Genomic DNA, 21,449 nt, shown 5'->3' on the forward strand with positions numbered 1-21,449 from the left:
CTATGTGCGGTATTAGACTCCTTCTGTAAAGAAAGTTAAATCTCTTGGAAGCAGTTCAGGGGAGGTTTATGAGACTAATAAGTAGAAGTGCAGGTTGTCTCATAATGGAAGGTCAGACAGAATGGGCTTGTTTAGAAGAATGAGCGGTGACTTGCCTGAAGTATATAAAACCTTAAATGATCTTGTCGAGGTAGACATCTAATGAATATTTCCACTTGTGGGTGAATTAAGAACTGGGGCATCTATCTAAAAGTTATTGTTTTCTTTTAGAACAGAGATGAGAGGAAATCTTTTCTCTGAGCATTGGGTGAGTTTGGAACTCTGCCTCAGAAGGCAATGGAGCCAAGATCATTAAATGTTTTCAGGTGGACGTAGATATATTCTTGTTAGGCAAGAAAACCAAAGTATTTCAGGGGTGGGTGGACTGTGGAATTCAAAACACAAACAGATCAGCCATGATCTAATTCAATGGCACAGCAAACTTGAGGGACAAAATGGCTTACTTTTGCTCCTAATTTCTGTTCCTTGACCAGGATCCCAGTGTCAAAAATGTCCTAACTCTGTAAACTGAACTCATATCCTTGCAAAGACAGCTAATATTATTTGGATCTGTCAATAAAACTGACAGTAGGCCATGGTGAACACAATAATTTTTGAAAGCAGTCAGACTGTATTAATATTATAATGATAACCCTCGGGCTAGCAAAATTTCACATACAGAATTCTTTTTCTCAACTGACAACAGGGTGGATTTTGTTTTCTAAATTTTAAAGAGCAGGATATTTAAGTATATGACAGATAGACAGCTTCACAGACATTACCTGCTAATTATTCAGATTGATGTCTATTTGTCCACTTTATGCTCCCATCCAAGGTGTGGTACTTCTAATCCCATTCACCCACTTTACATTGAATAGAAGAAATGATTCCTATAGTTGTAGTTGCATGTGTTTAAAAAAAGCTTTAAAAAAGGATATATTCATAACTTTCCATCATTTTTAAATCACCATATTAAAAAAAAAACTCCACTCATTACAGCCCAATAAATGTATCAATCACTCAGATCCTTTACAGTTCCAATATCTGAATGGCAAGACACTTAAGGTTCTGCATTTGAACATTGTGAAATTGTCAGCAGAGATCAGCCATTGCAGCGTCCATTGAAACAGGGGTTTGAGTGTTTCAACAATCCAATGATTGTCTGGACTCCCCACCAAGCCACATTATGTATTCCTGGCTCCCCAGTAAACCTGACTTGATGAAAGTCTGTCCATGTACTGTTATTTAAAAATACTTGGATACATGCTGGACAGTGAGGGACAGGCAATGATGTGTGAAAAAGGCAGGGAAATCACATTGTTCAGTGCAGCAATGTCTATTATGTTTTAACATTGAATTGTGAGCATAAAATTGCAATATCAGTGGAGAGTTGCTTTTGCACTAAGATAATGACTTAAAGACCTGTGTGTATACCATGCAGTATATACTGTTGACTTTCATAGTATCTGTGAATATGATAACTTTCATGATGTTGACTGAATTGAGAACAACCGATATTTAAATATAAAGCTCCAGGTATGTGTCGTTAAGTTCTGAAGTAATCTCATTCCATTCAAATAATTCTTTTTTTTAAATTCAGACTCCTAGAACAAAGCTTCTTCACATGAAAATTATTACATAAAAAATCTGGTGGAGCCTGCTGACATTTGTGTTTATAATTGCCATGAATATCACCATGTGCAAGTTCATAAATTTATCTCTAAAGATTTAATGCGGCAATCACCTCTAATTTATCATTTTCTCTAATTAACCCATTTTACTCATAGGTGCTAACACGTTTGGAATATTAAAGATAAATTTTGGAACAATGCAATGCAATTTTCTTTTATTTTGAAGAGACAAAATGTGTTTTCAAGCAATTGTATAGCAACAACATATGCAAATAGAAAAATAAACCTTTCAATCTGCACAAAATTGCCAATATTCACTTTTCATCTAAAAGGATCAACAAGAAGGATATTGTTGCTTGAAGAAGGTGGCCAAAGAGGAAAATATAATAAAAAACTTCTTGGGAGGATTTTATGGAACCACATAAAGCTGGAAATGTAGCATGCTGGATGACTCAATCAGGGTGGGTTGCAAAATTCAGTTTGAGATTCAGAGATGAAGTCAAAAGCTAATTAGTGGCATTTAGAGCCTCATGTCAGCCTGTGGTGTCTTCATATTTGTAATAGATTTGTGTGTAATCAATACTCATTCATGTAAAACTTTTATAATTACATCCAATTTTCAGGATAAAGTCAGCAGCACATGAGAATGTCGTGGGACCTACTTGACATTTGTTTGTCCACGATTCAGCTTTGTGAAATTTTGTGATGTCAGCGGATTTCCTTGTCCCAGGGCACAAGGGGGGAGGGGGTTGGGAGCAGGAAAATAGCAGACTGTGTGGTGCTTCTGTGAGCCGCAGGAGGGAAGACGGGACTGTGGGTTTTGGTGGTTAGCATGGAGAGGGGTTGTGGACATGGAAGAGCTGAAGAAGAACCAGGAAAGTACAGAATGTGGGTCAGAGATATAAGCACTGGAGGCCCAGGAATCATGGATGTGGTGATGGGAGTTGGGGGAATGTGGGGGCAGGGAATGTCGATGGTGATGGGAATAGTCAGTCACAGCAAGAAAATGAGAAGCCTAATGGGCAGTGCCAATACTGTCCAAACCTGGATCCGCCTCAGGATTTTGGTTGACAGAGTCCTTACAGAACTTTGAGTTCACAAAAAACAAAAAACAAAACCAAAACAGAATCCCCCTCATCCTCATGTACCACCCCACCAACCTTCGGATCCAACACATCATCCTCCGACACTTCTGCCATCTGCAATCCGACCCCACCACCAAAGACATTTTTCCTTCCCCACCCTTATCTGCTTTCAGGAGGGACCACTCTCTCCATGACTCCCTTGTCCGCTCCACAATCCCCTCCAGCCCCACCACCCCCGGCACTTTTCCCTGCAACTGCAGGAAGTGCTACACCTGCCCCTACACCTCCCCCCTCACCCCCATCCCAGGCCCCAAGAAGACCTTCCACATCAAGCAGATGTTCACCTGTATCCGCTGTTCCAGATGTGGCCTCCTCTACATCGGGGAAACCAAGCGGAGGCTTGGGGACCGCTTTGCGGAACACCTACTCTCAGTTCGCAACAAACAACTGCACCTCCCAGTCGCGAACCATTTCAACTCCTCCTCCCATTCCTTAGATGACATGTCCATCCTGGACCTCCTGCAGTGCCACAACGTTGCCACCTGAAGGTTTCAGGAACAGCACCTCATATTTCGCTTGGGAACCCTGCAGCCCAATGGTATCAATGTGGACTTCACAAGCTTCAAAATCTCCCCTCCCCCTACCGCATCCCAAAACCAGCCCAGCTCGTCCCCGCCTCCCTAACCTGTCCTTCCTCCCACCTATCCCCTCCTCCCACCTCAAGCCCCTCCCTCATCTCCTACCTACTAGCCTCATCCCGCCCCCTTGACCTGTCCATCCTCCCTGGACTGACCTATCCCCTCCCTAACTCCCCACCTACATGCACCTTTACTGGCTCCACCCCCGCCTCTTTGACCTGTCTGTCTCCTTTCCACCTATCCTCTCCTTTATCCAACTTCTATCCGCCTCCCGCTCTCTCCCTATTTATTTCAGAATCCCCTTCCCCTCCCCCATTTCTGAAGAAGGGTCTAGGCCTGAAATGTCAGCTTTCCTGCTCCTCTGATGCTGCCTGGCCTGCTGTGTTCATCCAGCTCTATACCTTGTTATCTTTGAGTTCACCTACCTTATTTCAATTATCCCGGCTATGAGTGATCTTACTCTACGTCTTTTCTAATGCATTGAAGAAAAGGCCAGGCTGAGCCTGAAAGTTCCCACTACATGATGAATGAAACATTGGACATTAACATGAACATTCAATAAAGAGTGAACAAAGGAAACAAGATTTTTTTTGTACATTAAGGGAAATGTCTCTAACTCCCCGTGCCCAACAGTATGTACCAAGTATGAGGCATGCCAGTATATTTAGCTCTGATTACATTAACCTCGACAAATAATGATGATGCACAAAAGAAAATCAATGTAATTTGAAATATTTAGAAGTGCAATTTAATACTTTAAAACCCCTTATGTTCTTTATTTGTGATTTTTTTACATTGTCATCTCAGAATCAATTGCAAAACAGTGAACAGATGAAAACAGCTTAATTGTTGACTGTGTTGGATTCTATCTTACTGACTTTATCTTTTTATGCATTTTCAGTTTCAAGTTTAAACTTGAACTATCTTTTATTGGAGGTGGCCAGAGGCAAAGAGTATTAGAGAGAAATGTTTTAGACAAACATATGAAATAGGAGCAGAAGTTGACAATTTTGCCCCTAAAACCTGCTTCACCATTTAAAATCATGGCTAAGTTGTTTGTGTTTTGAACCCACATTCTTGTCTACCCCCAATAACCCTGAATTCCCGTCCTTTCTGAACATACTCCAGGCAAGACCATCCAAAACTATAGATATCTGTTACATTGTTGCAGTCATCAGTCATTCCTTTCCTATTCAGAGTAATTTAAAATAGTACATTGGTCTAAACGACACCTTGAGGCATTTTAATTGATCTGGTACCCTAACTGAGGTCAGACTGATTTCCATATCCTTAATTCTCCTGTATGGTGTGGCAGCACATACTTAATCTAGTAGTGCGCTATAGGACCAATGTTTTGTTATTGTTATCTCAGCTAGAGTTTCAGCCTATTTTTAAACTTTTGAGCATACACTACTTAGAAAGCTAAAAGCAGTAGTGGAGAGATTTTCACTGATGCTGGAGGGCCGGTTGAAGTGTTACTGGTGACGGAATTCTTAGTAAAGACCGACTGACTGGATCACAGATTAACTAATTAAAAGTACTGGAAAACTTCCAAAATTTGCACTTATGAATGTTTGTTTTTTTTACTGAGTGAAAAGCAAAAAGCAAGCAATGCAATTAAATTTATAGAGGGGTAGTTAAGATCTCCTCTTATCAAATCAAATTCCATCGAAAAGAAAGTGAAGATAAGCTTCATAATCCTTTATTTTCTGTTACAGAACTCGTGTTGTTTCTCCTGTAATCGATGTTATTGACTGGAAGACATTTCAGTATTATCACTCTGTTGATCCTCAGCGAGGAGTTTTCAACTGGAAGCTGGACTTTCATTGGGAACCAATACCAGAATATGAGCAGAAATGGCGGACATCTCCCACGATACCTGTACAGTACGTATTATAACAAGTATCTGCGTATCTGTCCAGTCATATTTCAACCCCATAGGATGAAGATTATCTAGAAAGAAGTACTTAGGCATAGTTAATTATATCTAGTGCAACTGACGAACAAAGGAGATGAGTAAAAATGTGTACAGAAGTGCAAAAAATTAATACTTTAAATTTGTCATTCAGTAATACAGAATGCGAGTATTGCCAAAAAATATACACTTTGTTGAAGCACTCATCAACACATTTTGCAAAAATACCAACAAAAGGAAAGCCAACATTTATTTTGCATGAGAGGAGAGTGCTGACTTATTGGCAAGTGGACTCTAAATTTTAGAGTTGATACTATGGAGAATGTACCATTTAATGATAATTGATCATAAACTATCAGGCTTTGTTTAAATTTTAAACCAAATAGCTTGACTCTGATTGGTCAGATTATTGTCCTGAGAAGTGACCCAGTGAATGGCTGTCACTTACGTTGAGTTGAAACAGGTGCAATGCATGTACAGAGTTCTGAGGAAGGGTCACTGGACCCAAAAGGTTAACTCTGATTTTTTCTTCACAGATACCACCAGATCTGCTGAGTTTTTCCAGCAACTTCCGTTTGTGTGTAATGCATGTACATGTTCTTTTTGTACAAGGCTCTGTGTATTAATATAGTAACTTCCAATACATGTGAGTATGCTACACTGCAAGCCCAGCTAACAATCCTAAATTGGTTGTCAGCATAATTCTTCACACATTCAAGATTATCCAGCAAATGTTTTCCAATTGTAGAATCATATCAGATGTTGGCCACTGTGTTGTGAGTTTTTCAAGAGCCAGCTGGTTGGGTGCAGTCAGTATCTTGCTTGTTGTGAACAGCTGGAGGGATATGCTGTTTGATATAGTTTGCCAGTCTTTGGGACATACAGCCTACATATTTAGTACCACACTGACACTAAAATTCAAATACCATATTACTCAATTGTGTGATGGGGCAGACTGTCTCTCTGGCATGACAACAGCTTCCTGGTGAACACCATTCATGTTGTTTTTACATATTAGCCACATGGAACAGCTGCTTTCAACTGCTGGTCAGAATTTTGCAATGGATTATCCTGGAATGGTAAAGTGAGGTAGATTGGATACCTTATAGGTTAGTTATCTCAGCTCCAGGACATCTCTGCAGGAGTTCCTCAGGGTTGTGCCCTAGGCCCAACCAGCCTCAGCTGCTTCATCAATGACCTTCCCTCCATCATAAGGTCAGAAGTGGGGATGATCACCAACGATTGCATAATATTCAGCAGCTTTGGCAACTTCTCAAATTCTGAAGCAGTCCATGTCCAAATGCAACAAGATCTGGACTGGGCTGACACGTGGCAAGTAATATTCACACCACATAACGTGCCAAGCAATGACCATCTCCAATAAGTAATCATTGCCCCTTGACATTCAATGGTGTTACCATCACTGAATCCCCCACTATCAAAAGCCTGGGGGTTACCATTGACCAGAAACTCAACTGCACTCACCGTATATACACAGTGGCTACAAGAGCAGGTCAGAGGCTAGGAATACTGCAGTGAATAACTCCCCTCCTGACTCCTCCAAGCCTGTCCACCATCTACAAGGCACAAGACAGGAGCATGTTGAAATACTCCTCAGTTACCTGGATGAGTGTGGCTGCAACACATGCAAGAAGCTTGACATCAACCAGGATAAAACACCCCACTTGACTGGCACTACAGCCACAAACATCCACTCCCTCCAGCACCAATGCTCAGGAGCAGCAGTTTGTACTGTCTTTAAGATGTGCCATCTATTTGATAGCAATAATGTTTAAACTATGATTATATTTATTTAAGCCAGTATCAGTTGTTCTGAATTGAAAGTGGTTTGCAAAATAAAATTAGGTTATCAGTCAGAAAATCAGAAAATGCTGGAAATACTCAGCAAGTCTGGCATCATCTGTTGCAATAGAAACACAGGTACTTTTGCAGGTCAGTGACTTTTCATCAGAACTGTGAGAGACTAGAAAAATAATACATCTTGAACAAGTGAAACCGAGCGTGATAGGAAGAAAAGCAAAAGGGAGGACCTGGAAATAACTGCTGGAGATCACAGCAGGTTAGGCAGCACCCATGGAGAGAGCAAGCTAATGTTTCAAGTCTAGATGACTCTTCATCACAGTTCCTAGAATGGGAAAATCTGTTTTATAGTAAGGAAATAGATGAGAAATGAGAGGTATAAAACCTGCAAAGGCAGACAAGACAAATTGAGATAAAACTTGAGATCTAAAACTGTTACACTCAACATTGAATGCAGAATTCTGTATAATGCAAGGTGCTATTCCTCAAGCTTGTATTGAACTTTATTGGAACAACCTTAGCAAGCCAAGGAAGGTCAGAGAGGGATGAGGAGAGAATTAAATTGAAAATAAAAAGGATGTTCAGAGGCATGTTTGCAGACAGAATACAGATGTTCCACACAGCGTCACCCACATTGTGCTTGGTCTCCTCACATAGAGTGTGCCTTGTTGTGAGTGCTGTATACTATATTGAAAACAGTGCGAGTATATGGGTCTAGGCCCGAAACGTCAACTTTCCTGCTCCTCTGATGCTGCTTGGCCTGCTGTGTTCATCCAGCTCTACACCTTGTTGTATCCGAGTATATTGTTGTTTCACTTAGCTGGAATTTATCAAAGTTTCTTGCAAAACTGAGGAATCATATTCCTGGCACCACTAGTAAGTGTATCAAAAATAAGCTTGCTCCGGACAGCTAAGCTAGTTCGGAATGACTGTTCAGCACCTTCTGAACTCACAGCTCCAAGTTAGCTCTTTTCTATGCTGCAGTTTCCTACTGTTCTTCAGGATAAGTTTTGTAGAACATGTAAAAATGTTTGCTGGCGCAATAGGATACTGTTTTAAACTGGGACTCACATTGATAAGACACAGTGAAGGGAGAGTCACTCTGAATCTGGCCATTTTGTACCTAGTTTCCTGTGTAGATGATGAAGAGTCACAGAGGCAACAGTGTTCTATAGGTTGAAATTATTCCTCTGAAAAATGTACAGGAAAGTCATTGTTTGGTGGTTTCTGTCATTCCTAATCATAATTCATCTCAATTCCTCTTGGTCATTGTCCTTGTTTCAGGAGTCCAGCTGTATCTGGAGGAGTGCTAGCAATGAATCGGCATTATTTCCAAAATATTGGTGCGTATGATCCTGCAATGCTGATGTGGGGAACAGAAAATGTGGAACTGTCTCTCCGGGTAAGGTTAAAAACCTCAAATCTGAGGCTAACTGGTGTTTTGTCTTGAATAAATTGTTCTTTGCATGACAATATAGTACTAGAATTCTAAAAGATTTAATGTTGATTTCTGTGTTTTTTCTGAAAAGAAAATGTATCTTTCTTTGTGCTTTCATATATAAATAATTACTCATCTGAATTGAAAGAAAAGGATACTGAGGATTGACTACAACATGAAGTTAAACAAGGATATTCCTAGGATTTCAGTTGTTAGCATCTAACATTTAGCTTAGGGAGATAGTAGGAACTGCAGATGCTGGAGAATCTGACATAACAAGGTGTAGAGCTGGATGAACACAGCAGGCCAAGCAGCATCAGAGGAGCAGGAAAGCTAACGTTTCCGGTCTAGCCCCTTCTTCAGAAATGGGGGAGGGGAAGGGGATTCTGAAATAAATAGGGAGAGAGGGGGAGGCAGATAGAAGATGGATAAAGGAGAAGATAGGTGGAGAGGAGACAGACAGGTCAAAGAGGCAGGGTTGGAGCCAGTAAAGGTGAGTGTAGGTGGGGAGGGAAAAATGCCTTTGGTAGTGGGGTCAGATTGCAGATGGCGGAAGTGTCGGAAGATGATGCGTTGGATTCGGAGGATGATGCGTTGGATTCGGAGGTTGGTGGGGTGGTATGTGACGACAACGGGGATTCTGTTTTGGTTGTTATTGCGGGGAGGGGGTGTGAGGGATCAGTTGCGGGAAATGCGGGAGACACAGTCGAGGGCGTTTTCAACCACTGTGGAGGGGAAGTTGCGGTCCTTGAAAAACGAGGACATCTGGGATGTCCGGGAGTGGAATGCCTCATCTCGGGAGCAGATGCGGCAGAGGCGAAGGAATTGAGAATCGGGGATGGCCTTTTTGCAGGAAGGTGGGTGAGAGGAGCTGTATTTTAGGTAGCTGTGGGAGCCGGTAGGCTTGAAATGGATATCGGTTTCCAGGTGGTTGCTAGAGATGGAAACAGAGAGGTCCAGGAAGGAGAGAGAGGTATTGGAGATGGTCCAGGTGAACTTAAGGTTGGGGTGGAAGGTGTTAGTGAAGTGGATGAACTGTTCGAGCTCCTCGTGGGAGCACGAGGCAGCGCCAATACAGTCATTGATGTAACAGAGGAAGAGGTGGGGGATAGGGCCAGTGTAGCTTCGGAAGAGGGATTGTTCCACGTAACCTACAAAGAGGCAGGCATAGCTTGGGCCCATGCGGGTACCCATGGCCACCCCCTTTGTCTGTAGGAAGTGGGAGGAATTGGAGGCAAAGTTGTTAAGGGTGAGGATGAGTTCAGCTAAACGGATGAGGGTGTCAGTGGAGGGGGACTGCTTGGGCCTGCGGGACAGGAAGAAGCGGAGGGCCTTTAGGCCATCTGCATGGGGAATGCAGGTGTATAGGGACTGGACGTCCATGGTAAAGATGAGTTGTTGGGGACCAGGGAATCGGAAGTTTTGGAGGAGTGGAGAGTGTGGGTGGTGTCACGGACGTAGGTGGGGAGTTCCTGGACCAAGGGGGAGAAAATGGAGTCAAGATAAGTGGAGATGAGTTCGGTGGGGCAGGAGCAGGTGGAGACAATGGGTCGACCAGGGCAGTCAGGTTTGTGGATTTTGGGAAGGAGATAGAAACGGGCGGTGTGGGGTTGGGGAATGATGAGGTTGGAGGCTGTGGGCAGGAGGTCACCTGAAGTGATGAGGTTGTGGATGGTTTGGGAGATGATGTTTTGGTGGTCGGGGGTGGGGTCATGATCAAGGAGGCGGTGGGAGGAGGTGTCAAAGAGCTGGCGTCTGGTGTTGGTGATGTAGAGGTCACTGCGCCATACAATAACTGCTCCTCCCTTGTCCGCGGGTTTTATGGTGAGGTTGGGGTTGAATCGGAGGGAGCGGAGGGCTGCATGTTCTGTGGGGGAGAGGTGGAGTTGGTGAGAGGGGTGGAAAGGTTGAGGCGATTGATGTCTCGACAGCAGTTGGAGATGAAGAGGTCGAGGGAGGGTAGGATAGGGTAGGCACTTCCCCTCCCCCATTTCTGAAGAAGGGTCTAGACCTGAAACGTCTGCCTTCCTGCTCCTCTGATGCTGCTTGGCCTGCTGTGTTCATCCAGCTCTACACCCTAACATTTAGCTTAGTTAGCTGACATTTTTAATATCAAACTCTCGATCTTAATCAGAGCATCTCCAGCAATTATTTCCTGATCAACCCCACAGAACTACCTTTGGATCCCCTCAATGAATTGTCCTTGGGCCGTTCCACCTCACCCACCAGCCCCTTCCTTATCCACATGCAGTCCCAAAGGGTCACCACACAAAGACAAGGATTTCCATTATAACTCCCTGCCAAGGAGAGTCCAGGCAGTGAATCAGCAGAAGTTAAAATGGAATTGGGAATTACCCAGTTTTCTCTCAAGATTTTAAATTGCAGATGGCAAGGACACACACCAATTTGTTTAATCCTCCATAAATATCAGCTCATTAAGCTTTGATTATGTCATATTAACCTGTGGCCTGAGCTGGATAACCTGCTGGATCCTGGTTCTGGATGCAAGAATAGGCCCAGTAAGAGAAATTTTGAGTTCTCTCAGCTACTGCAGGCTGTCTTTCTTCCAAGCTTCTCTATCTGTTTCTCTTGTCCCTGCCATTTCCATTCATTTAATTCTTTCCCTTCCCTTCATACTATCCATTCCCTCAACCACTGCTCAGGACATATTGTCAGCATGAAATCCCTTCCTTGCAAAGAATTCCCTTTTATGGTACATAGGGACTGATATCCTTTCCATTATTACATGAAGTAACAGAAGCTGAGGAATTGCCCTGACCAAAAGGCTCCTGGTCCTCATTGACTTTTTGATGGATTTACTGAGCCCCAAAAGTCTCAAAGTTGTCACTCTGAGAGGGAAATTTGCTGCAAATTATACCCATGTTTCAATGAATCCTCAAACGAAAAGGAGTCAGTAAGATATATAGAACATCCACATTTGTCAGATATTTAAAAATTAAGTTTTTTTTCAACCGTTGACTTTAACAACTGGTAGAATTAATTTGACTTTGCATTATTAATGTTTTCTGAGCCTTCTTTCCAGACTGCATGCCAGGATCCCTGCACAGTTCTTTCTTTGAGCGTTTTTGAGAACTCATGAAATGGTTTCTGTCAAATTCTATGTTATGTATCCAATTGTGGTACCATATTCATGTCACTCACAGTTGGAAATCTTCGAAGCAAATTGAACACCTGAAAATAATAAAGGACAGATCTGAATTTCCTCAGTGTAGATAGGACTGCTTTCCAGGAGCTTATTCACTGACATGGATTCAATCACACAGCCTTCTGCTGGTTAATTTTAATTTAAAAGGTATTGTGACTCAAGTGGTTGCACTGGGAATTTTGTACTTCAATTAATCCCTAGGGGGTCCTCTTACATTTTTCTGTCATTAAATTATTTCCTCCTGTCATTCTGTGCTAGTGGTTTAAAAAACATAATGAGGACATTTGGAATGACATATTGTGATTTTGTGTTGCAGTGAGAGATGGGTTATAGCAAAAGAAGACAGCCAGTTTTTCATCTCTTCTGATATTTAATCCAATTGATTTAAGTAGAAATACAAGTTAGGAGAGACATAAACTAAGTAGAGAATTTAGAATCATAAGCTTACAGTGTTGCATAAAATAAAAATCTATTCCCTTGCGAAAAGGACATTGACAAGTTGGTGGAGTGGGTGGATAAGACAGATGAGTGCAGAGAACTGTGAAGTAATGCACTTTGGTCCAAAGAACATGGAAAGACAATATAAATAGCGGGTGCAATTTTAAAGGGAGTGCGGGAATAGAAGAATCTAGTGTATGTGTGCACAGATCATTGAAGGTAGCAGAACAGGTGTAAAGAGCAATTAATAAAGCATACAGTGTTCTCAGCTTTATTACTGGGGGTATAGAGTACAAAAGCAAGGAGGTGACGCTGAACAAGACACTTGTTAGACCTCAGCTTGTGTACACGTTATAGGAAAGATGCGATTGCATTGGAGAGACTGCAGGTACAATTTAAAGAATGGTTCCAGGTATGAGATGCTTTAGTTATGAGGATAAATTGAAGAAGTTGGGACTGTTCTCCTCAGAGAGAAGAAGGCTGAGAGGAGATTTGGTACAGGTTTTCAAAATCATGAGAAGGCTAAATACAGTATACAGGGAGAAGCTATTCCTGCTCATGAAACAAAAAGAATGAGAGGGCATTGATATAAAATGATGTGCAAATAAAACAAGCTTGTGAGAAAAAACTTCGTCACACAGTGAGTAGTTAGAGTATGGAATGTACTGCCTGGAAATGTGGTGGAGCTAGGTTCAATTGAGCCATTCAAGAGGACATTGAATGGTTATTTGGATAGGAGTGGTGTGCAGGGATGTTGGGGAAGGGCAGGAGGTAGGCATTAGGGAAAAGAGCCAGTGCTGGCACAATGGGCTGAATGGCCTGCTTCTGCACCGTAACAATTCTGTGATCCTGCTCTCTAATATTACTCTAATTATAAAAGTGCTCCAAAATAAATGGGTGCTAAGAGGTTTAGTAGAGAATCTTAATATTCTGAAGGGTTTCCATTGGATAGTTGAGGGAAAAGCTATTTTCTCAGGTTTAGGGTTTATGACATGGAGCTAGAACAGAAAAATGGGGATTATGTCTTCATTCAGATGGTTATGGTAACATGAAGTACATTGTCACTGGGAGTGATTTAGGCAGAGTCTAGTAAAAACTGAATAAGTATACAAAAGAAATGGAGATACTGGGCTTTGGGGAGATTGTGAGGAAGCAGGATTAGTTTTGAATTGCTGTAGCAAGGAGATACTACCAACAAACATATCCTCTTGGTGTACTATAAACAACTCACTACAAGCTCATTAACCTGTATGGCTCATTAAAGATGTTATTTCAAGGATTTAAGATGACATATAATCAAAATAATAGTAAGTACTATTATGCCTCACAGCAGCCCTGCATTGGAAATTAATTATCACTATTCCAAGAGTTGTCACAAAAGTTAAAGATCTTGTAAAAGGTCAACAAAATTTCCTAATTTACCTAAATAAAAAAAAACAAAAGAACTGCGGATGCTGGAAATCAGAAACAGAAACAGAAATTGCTCGAAAATCTCAGTAGGTCCGGCAACATCTGTGGAGAGAAATCAGAGTTAATGTTTCAGGTCCAGTGTTGCAGAAGCATCTATGGACCTCTTGGTACTTTACCCAATAACAGTAAGCAGGATATCATATTAGACACGGCAGCACATACAAATCTTACTGAGTTCTTGCCTCAAAGCTTTACACAACCTTCCACAAGGAGTTAGTAGGTCTTACCTAAGAATGGAAATCATAATTGGTGTGTTCTGCTTCCTTACCCTACATTAGTGGTACACACTCCAGCATGCTGCATGCAAATTTAACACATTGCAGCAATATTGTATTCTTTCACGGGATGTTACGATTGCTGTCTTAGGAGTATTTATTGCATTTGAGAGGTTAATAGTGGGAGAGAACATCTGACCTGTTTGATATCAAGTAGAAACCAATCAATGTGTTGCGCTGGCCCTAATATACTGTGGTAATAACAGAAAAATAACATTAGCAAGTTAGGCTGGTTTATTAACTAATGTATGTACATTGTGAATTCAGGCTGCAATGGGCTCATGGTCCAGCTTTTCGAAGAAGCTGAAATAGGACTGAATATTTGGCATATGTTTTTAAAAAAGAATTCTCCTTTAATGTATCTAAGTTCATTAGTATCAGTGAGACAAATAGTTTAGCATCACATTCAATACAATTTCTGGTCTCTTTCATGATTCAGTTCTGATCAGAAGTTGATTGAACTGAAGCAGATTTAATTACAATGCAATTGCTCAAGCTGCACCTTGCCTGCATATGTCAATTGAGACAATGTCATGATCTCACACAATTTCTGGTAAGGTGGTTCACTCATTCAGATGATTCAGTTTCTCAGGAAATGAATCTGTGGATTTTCAGGTACTCAGGCAGAAATAATCTGCCTGTAAGCTTCCAGTTATAACCACATTGTGTGATCTGGTCAGTAATACAGAGCTGTTACCAGTAATAACTGGAAGACATTGCACTCACTATTATGATGTAAAGTGGTGCCACATATACTCAAGAAAGAAGTTGCTTCCTTGAAAGTTCTGTTGTAGTGGCTGAACTGAATATTAAGGATTGATTCTAGTTATTACTTAAGGAAAAACTTCCATTCTCACAATGAATCTGTTCATTCATGTTATAGGAGTGCTGTCAGCTCTTCATTTTTTATAAGTGAATGACTTTTGTCTGCTTTGTGATATACTTTCTCATCCTTTCTCATGCCTTTTCACATTTCTCAATTCATATTTAAATGCAAGATAAAGCTGTACTTTCTTTTCAATTATGCATTTTAGGAATTCTGGAGGGATTTGACATCTTTCTGCAGATATGAAGCACAAAGGCTTCTCTTTTTGTTTGAAAATTACAGGGTGAATTCTCCAAGCCCTCAAGTGTAAGGACATAGTGAAAAATTTGTGGGCATAGGTTACTCTTGTACATAATGGAAGTTGGTTTGGAAAACTTTGTAGTGAAACTTATTAGAAGACATCAAGTAGTACTTGTACAATTTCACATCAGCACAGATCTACATATGAATAGATATATAGAAAATACATACTTTGGGCTCAGTAGTATTGCAGAAGCAAATTTAGTTGCAAGTATCGTATGACATTTCCTGTACATACTCCATCCTTATCACAAAGGTACCCACTTAACACCATCACAGTAATACATTGCCAGCAAGAGTCAGAAGGCACAAACATGGGGGTTATTTCTCTAGAAAAGAGAAGACTGAGAGTTGACTGGTAGGTATTTTTAAATTTCTGAGAGGTTTGATATGGTAGAATAGAGATGTTCCCACTTGTGAAGGAGTACAAAACTAAAGGCTGTAAAATATATCTAAGATAATCTGTAATAAATTCAATAAAGTATTAAGAAGTTGCCACCTCGCTCAGAATGATTAATGGAAGTGTGGAACTGACATACCACATTGAGTGGTTGAGCACCGAGTTACATTAAAGGGAAAAGTGTTAAAAACATAAGGGATAAAGGAAGAAAAATATGTTGATATGCTGACACAGTGAAACTGAAATGAATTGTAAACAGTGACAAAGACCAGCTGAGACTGTAAATTCTATTATCAGCCCTTTGGTTCCAGTTTTCCACTCAACAGATTCTTTCAGCATTTCAATTATGTATAATAATAACTCTATTCATGATGAACTCTGTCTACTCATAAAAACAGAAGTTGCTGGAAAAGCTCAGGAGGTCTGGCAGCATCTGTGAACAGAAATCAGAGTTAACATTTTAGGTCCAGTGACCCTTCCTCAGAACTGTTCTGATTTGCTTGTGATTTACAGCATCCACAGTTCTTTTGTTTTTTTTATTATCTATTCCCTGCATTTTCAAGCGGTGAAACATGGAGTATGATTAATCCCTTTTGCCTGTTCTAAATTCATTTATAACATCTCATTTTTGTCCATCCGTAATTTCATCGTTGGCATGATCCCAGAGAGTGACCTATGAATATGTCATCTTATTTGTGTTTTGCCCAATGAGACAGAGCTTACAGCAGTCCCACTCAGCCTAAGCTGACTCAGTAGACTCTCCACACTAATATCATGCCAATGGAATACTTGTTCTGAACTAAACCCCACTCCAATGTTACCTAAGTGTAAAAAGCACCTCTATCTACTCCTCCACTGTTGCTAAATTGTCGGACTGCTGTCTGACACTCATACCAGGTAAGCAGAAATTCCCTCTAATTTTTTTAATTATTCACTGGTGGGACATGGGTGTCACTGGCTGGGCCAGCATTTATTTACCATCCCGAGTTCCCTTTGAGAAGGTGGTGGTGAGCTACTGGGATGCTAGAAAGACTGAAGCCATTGCTTTTGGTCCATGTTCTAAATTCTGTTCCTTAGCCATGTCAGCTCTATTCCTCACTACAGCAATGATGTAAGCTTAAACCAGCTCATTCACAATCTTGGTGCCACACCTGATCCCATGATGTACTTCTAACTTCATATGCATGTTGTCCCTAAAATCACCTATTTGTAATTTTGCATGATTTCGCCCCATCACTCCCTATCTCTGTATTCTTGTCCAGCTGCAGAATTTCTCAAAATATCTGTACTCTTCTAATTCTGGCTTCTGATGCGTTCTCAGTTTTTATTGCTGCATCATTGGTGACCATACTTCAGTACTTTGGTCCCAAACCTCTGGAATTCCCTCCATTTACCTCTCAACCTTACCACCTTCTTTCAAGTCTGTCCTTAAAACCTACCTCTTTGACCAGGCTTTAGATTGTCAGATGTGGATCGCTGTCATATTCCGCTTTATAATGCTTCTAGGAAGCACACTGGGATATTTCAATATGTTAAAGGTGCTGTAAAAATGTAAGGTGTTGTTGTTACTGTACCATGTGATCTGGTACTGGGCCATCAAGATCCAGGAAGTCCTGTTCTCTGCTACTCTAACTATTTCAGCTGAGCTGTTACTGGTTGTTCTAGGATTAAAATTGGCTCTACTAGGAAATAACATTGGTTATGGTCATTGACCATTTTAACTGACCTTTAGCAACAGAGGTTATGTTCTGCCTGCTCTTGATGGAAGGAAAGGGTCTAAATATCAAGTGAAAACAAGTGAAATCTACTTTGAGCAGTCTCATGCAAACAGGTAATGATACATGTGTAGCCCATTGCAAAAGAAAAAGTACAAATAAAATGGGACGCCAGCTTGCTAATGCACGTTTTGTGCTGCAACAAACATTGAAACATAAAAAGAGCAGGAGGAGGCCATTTGACTCTGTGAGGCTGCTCCTTATTACATATGATCATGGCTGATAATTAAATTCACTATCCTGTTCCTGCTTTCTCCCCAGATCTTTTTCATCCCTTTAGACGTAAGAACTACGTGTAACTCCTTGAAAATATTCAATGTTTTGGTCTCAACCAGTTACTGTGGCACACAATTCCATGGGCTTACTACCTTCTTTGTGAAGAAACTTCTCCTTATGTCAGTTATAAATGGCCTATCCCATATCCTTAAATTGTGACCCTGGTTCTGGACTCCCCCATCGGGAACATCCTTCCTGTGTTTACTCTGTCTAGTCCTGTTAGAATTTAATGAGTTTTTGGGAGGTCCCCCCTCATTCTTCTAAACTCCAGTGAATATAGTCCTGACTGACCCAGTCTCTCTACATATGTCCGTCCTGCCATCCCAGGAATCAATCTAGTAGGTGTTCATTGCACTCTATTCGTAGCCGGAATATCCTTCCTCAGATAAGGAGATCAAAACTGCACACAATACCCCAGGTGCAGTCTTACCAAAGCCCTGCACATTGCAGCGAGACGTTCCTAATCTTGTACTCAAAACCTCTCATTATCAAGGTCAACATAGCGTTCACTGTTTTTACCGCCTGCTCCAAAGACGAATTATGTCTCAGGGTGTATGCACTGAAGCTGAATATACATTATTGGAGCACAAGTACAGCAGCAGAAACACAGGAGTTAGAAATAATTGGATCAGGTCATATATTTATCAATAAAGTACAAAGCCTCGCTCTCTTTGTCTGACGTAGAGGTTACCTTCGCCAATGAGTGTTAGAACTCATAACCAGTAGTTACACTGTGAATGCTGTTTCTGAGTATCGGTATAAGTCCTGTTAGTCAAGGTTTTTACTTTCCAGCAAGTGGCTTCCAAACTAAAAGGTTCTGCTGAACACTCTGAAACAAGTTTTGTAGTTTCTTTGGTTGGCTATACTAATGATGCTGAACTGATGCAATCTTAATTGAATTTATGCTGATCCAATTGCTGTGTTTTGGAATATAAGGTAAATGCATTAAGTTTCAAAACAATCCCCAACTCTCTTCTGATCCAGCCGTTTCATGTCTATTTTCGATGGTGTTCATTCTTGCAGGTCTGGCTCTGTGGTGGTTCAGTAGAAGTTCTGCCCTGCTCCAGAGTTGGTCATGTGTACAGGAAACATGTCCCATATTCTCCGCCAGATGAAGAGATTGTGGAGAAAAACAAAATCCGTGTAGCAGAGGTTTGGATGGATTCTTTTAAAGAGATTTTCTACAAGCAAGACATGCCTGCATATCTGCTCAGTAAGGTCAGGGAGTAACGTTTGTGTTGTTCAGTTAAAAAAACAGGTGATTGAATATTTCCCGGAAGTGCATACTCTTGGCTCTAGAAATTGCTCCACACAACTCCCAGACTCGTAGCCTTGCTTTTTTCAGCAGCTTTGAAATGGTTCTTCAATTTCCTTACATTAAAAAGGTGCAAATATATGTCCATTAAATAAAATAGTCATATTTTATCCACCTATAAGTATTTCAATGAATATTAATTCATTTCAAAGAAGGATAGACCAAAATCTGGTGCAGAAACTGTGAAATGATGACTTTCAGTCAAACAATTGAAATGAATCAGACATTGATTTTCATTTAAGAGCCTGATTGATTTTCATTTAAGAGCCTGATGAATACTGAGTAGAGACTCAAAGATTAAAAAAATTTTGTGAGGGACTTACTGTTTTTAACAGTTATTTGCCTTTATAAATCCCGCCCCCCTGCCCCCGTTATTTTAATTTTGCATTGATCTCTTCATTTTTAAATAGAGTGACTTCAGCTTATAAGCCCTGTGATTGTGAATTCCCACCAATATAGTACCTTTCTACCTCACCCTGTTAAAATCCTCCTTAAAATCAACCTTTTTAATCAAACGCTTTATAACACCTAATATCTTCTTTGGTTTGCACACGAACTTAGATTACATTTCTGTGAAATATTTTGGGACGTTTTTCATTCTAATAAAGATTTAAAAAATGTATATTTTTGTTGATTTTAGTCTGAGACAGATTCTTGCTTTTTGATTCTCCTGAACATACATTTAGAGAGAAACATCCTTTTTTTAAAAGTAGGAGAGACTATTGTACCTCCATCTCAAAGGCTGGAAATAACATAATTAAACCATTTACTGTATTTTAATTTGTTTATTGTATTTCCAATCAATTATGCCACATATAAGGGATTATAAATACTTTAAATACTCAAAAATTAAGTACTTGTATCAAATTGCCCTCAATGAAACATTAACCTTTTGAAATAAACTCAGAGAAGATCATGTGGATGTATATAATTAGGCAGGCTGGAGTGACAATACATTTTTACATTTCACACACACTTTTTACAGTAGAACTGTTAACTCTGGATTGTGGGGGGTGCTTTGTGGTCCCATGCTGTTGGCATCATTCCAAATCACAAACCAACCAACTGAGCTAACTAACCCCCCACTCCTGAGGTAGTGTAAGTGCTGTTCAGATTACTCTTATTCAGATTTACTCCAATTTTTAAAAAATCTTGCTGGAATGTGTGTGTTTTGATTTTATGCCCATTTGGCCCATCTCCATGTGAAAGAGCTGTGACTAAATAATCAAGCAATTCATATAATAACTATCACATGAGCATCTTTTAAACTAAATGTTTTGAACGTTTAAAGCCCATCCCCCCATTTTTAAACTGTGATTGCTAAAATATAACTGAGCTCTTTAGACTAGCTCAAATCATACTCAGATGTAACATTTAAACATTCTTGATTTTGATTGAATTGTTAATATTATTCATTTTCTAGCACCGGATTTCCACTCCCAGGGTCTTGGAAAAGGCCTGATCCTGCTCAGTTAAATGTCTGATGAACGCTTAAATCTGTCGAGCCTATCACAGTGGAGGTGACATGGGACTCCTGCTGGTTTTCCAACCGGTAGGTAAGACCCTGTCATGAAGATAAAATTCTGTCCCAGTTGTCTGTCACATTTTGGTCTGACACTGCACATTACAGTAGAATTTTCTGAAAGGAATCTATCAACTTTAACTACATTATAAAAGTCTTAAAAATGTTGCTTGATGTGTTTCCTGAGTTAAGCATTGAAAAAAAGGCTGGGTATACATCACAGAATAGTCACCATACAAAAGAAAGTTTTAATATTCAACTTGAAGCAATTCAGTTAAATTCCAATATATCTTTTTCCCTGTTTTGGTAGATTGCAGTTCCTGACTGTACAGAGCGACTGCAACTGCGAAAGAGGCTAAGCTGTAAGCATTTTCATTGGTTTTTGACGAACATATACCCAGAGCTCTACCTGCCTGAGGACAAATCTGGATATTTTGGAGCAGCAAGACAAAGGTTTTTGGTATTTTATCGAACTTTTTGATGCAATTCTTGACATTCTTAGTTTTCTAAATGATGAGTTTCAATTGAGTAATTGTTTTATTTTCAATTATAGATTTTGTTGTTAAAAACAGACTATTTTAAAAATAATACAAAAAAGATACAGCAGACACTGGAAATCTGAAATAAAAATATTTGCATGAAAATAAAAATAATTTCAATAACAATATTAAAAATGTTTTATTGGACCTTTATTTTATCTCAAGGCATATTAAATGTCACATCCATGCAAGAAAATTGATTGCTTTCTGAATTTAATGTACAATTATATTATGAGAAAATCTACTGAATATTGAATTAATTGTTTTGTTTAAGTTTGCTGCTAAGTTGCCCTATTTAAATGTAGCATGAAATGTTCCAAGGAGCAAAACTGAAGGAAGGATATTAATTAGAAATATCCTCATTCTGCACACGTTCTTTTTGCTTCCAGCTGTACAATATAGGCACAGGCTATTGTGCAAGTTATGAGACCAAATGGAGCACAGGTGGATATCCTGTAGGACTTACTCAATGCAGTGGCCATGGGAATCAGGTAATGTCTAAAATATAAAATGCTTCATGTATATATCACTGCTGTATATAAAAACAGGCTAGTACTTCTTACAAACAATTAATAACATC

The 21,449-nt window shown here is 40.1% G+C and overlaps 1 protein-coding gene across 1 annotated transcript; it reads left to right on the plus strand.

Moving 5' to 3' along the window:
* Positions 1–5,111: 5,111 nt before the first annotated feature.
* Positions 5,112–21,360, plus strand: LOC109916418 (polypeptide N-acetylgalactosaminyltransferase 15; the record flags this gene model as incomplete). The annotated part of the gene is made up of 5 exons (XM_048592975.1): positions 5,112–5,279; positions 8,414–8,531; positions 18,517–18,711; positions 20,641–20,790; positions 21,259–21,360. Coding segments are annotated over 5 exons (733 nt in total), but the record flags the coding sequence as incomplete, so codon positions are not given.
* Between the last annotated feature and the right edge of the window lie 89 nt (positions 21,361–21,449).

Source organism: Rhincodon typus, unplaced genomic scaffold (genome assembly GCF_021869965.1).
Source record: "Rhincodon typus isolate 14 unplaced genomic scaffold, sRhiTyp1.1 hic_rhity00002135, whole genome shotgun sequence".
Taxonomy (NCBI): Eukaryota; Metazoa; Chordata; class Chondrichthyes; order Orectolobiformes; family Rhincodontidae; genus Rhincodon; species Rhincodon typus.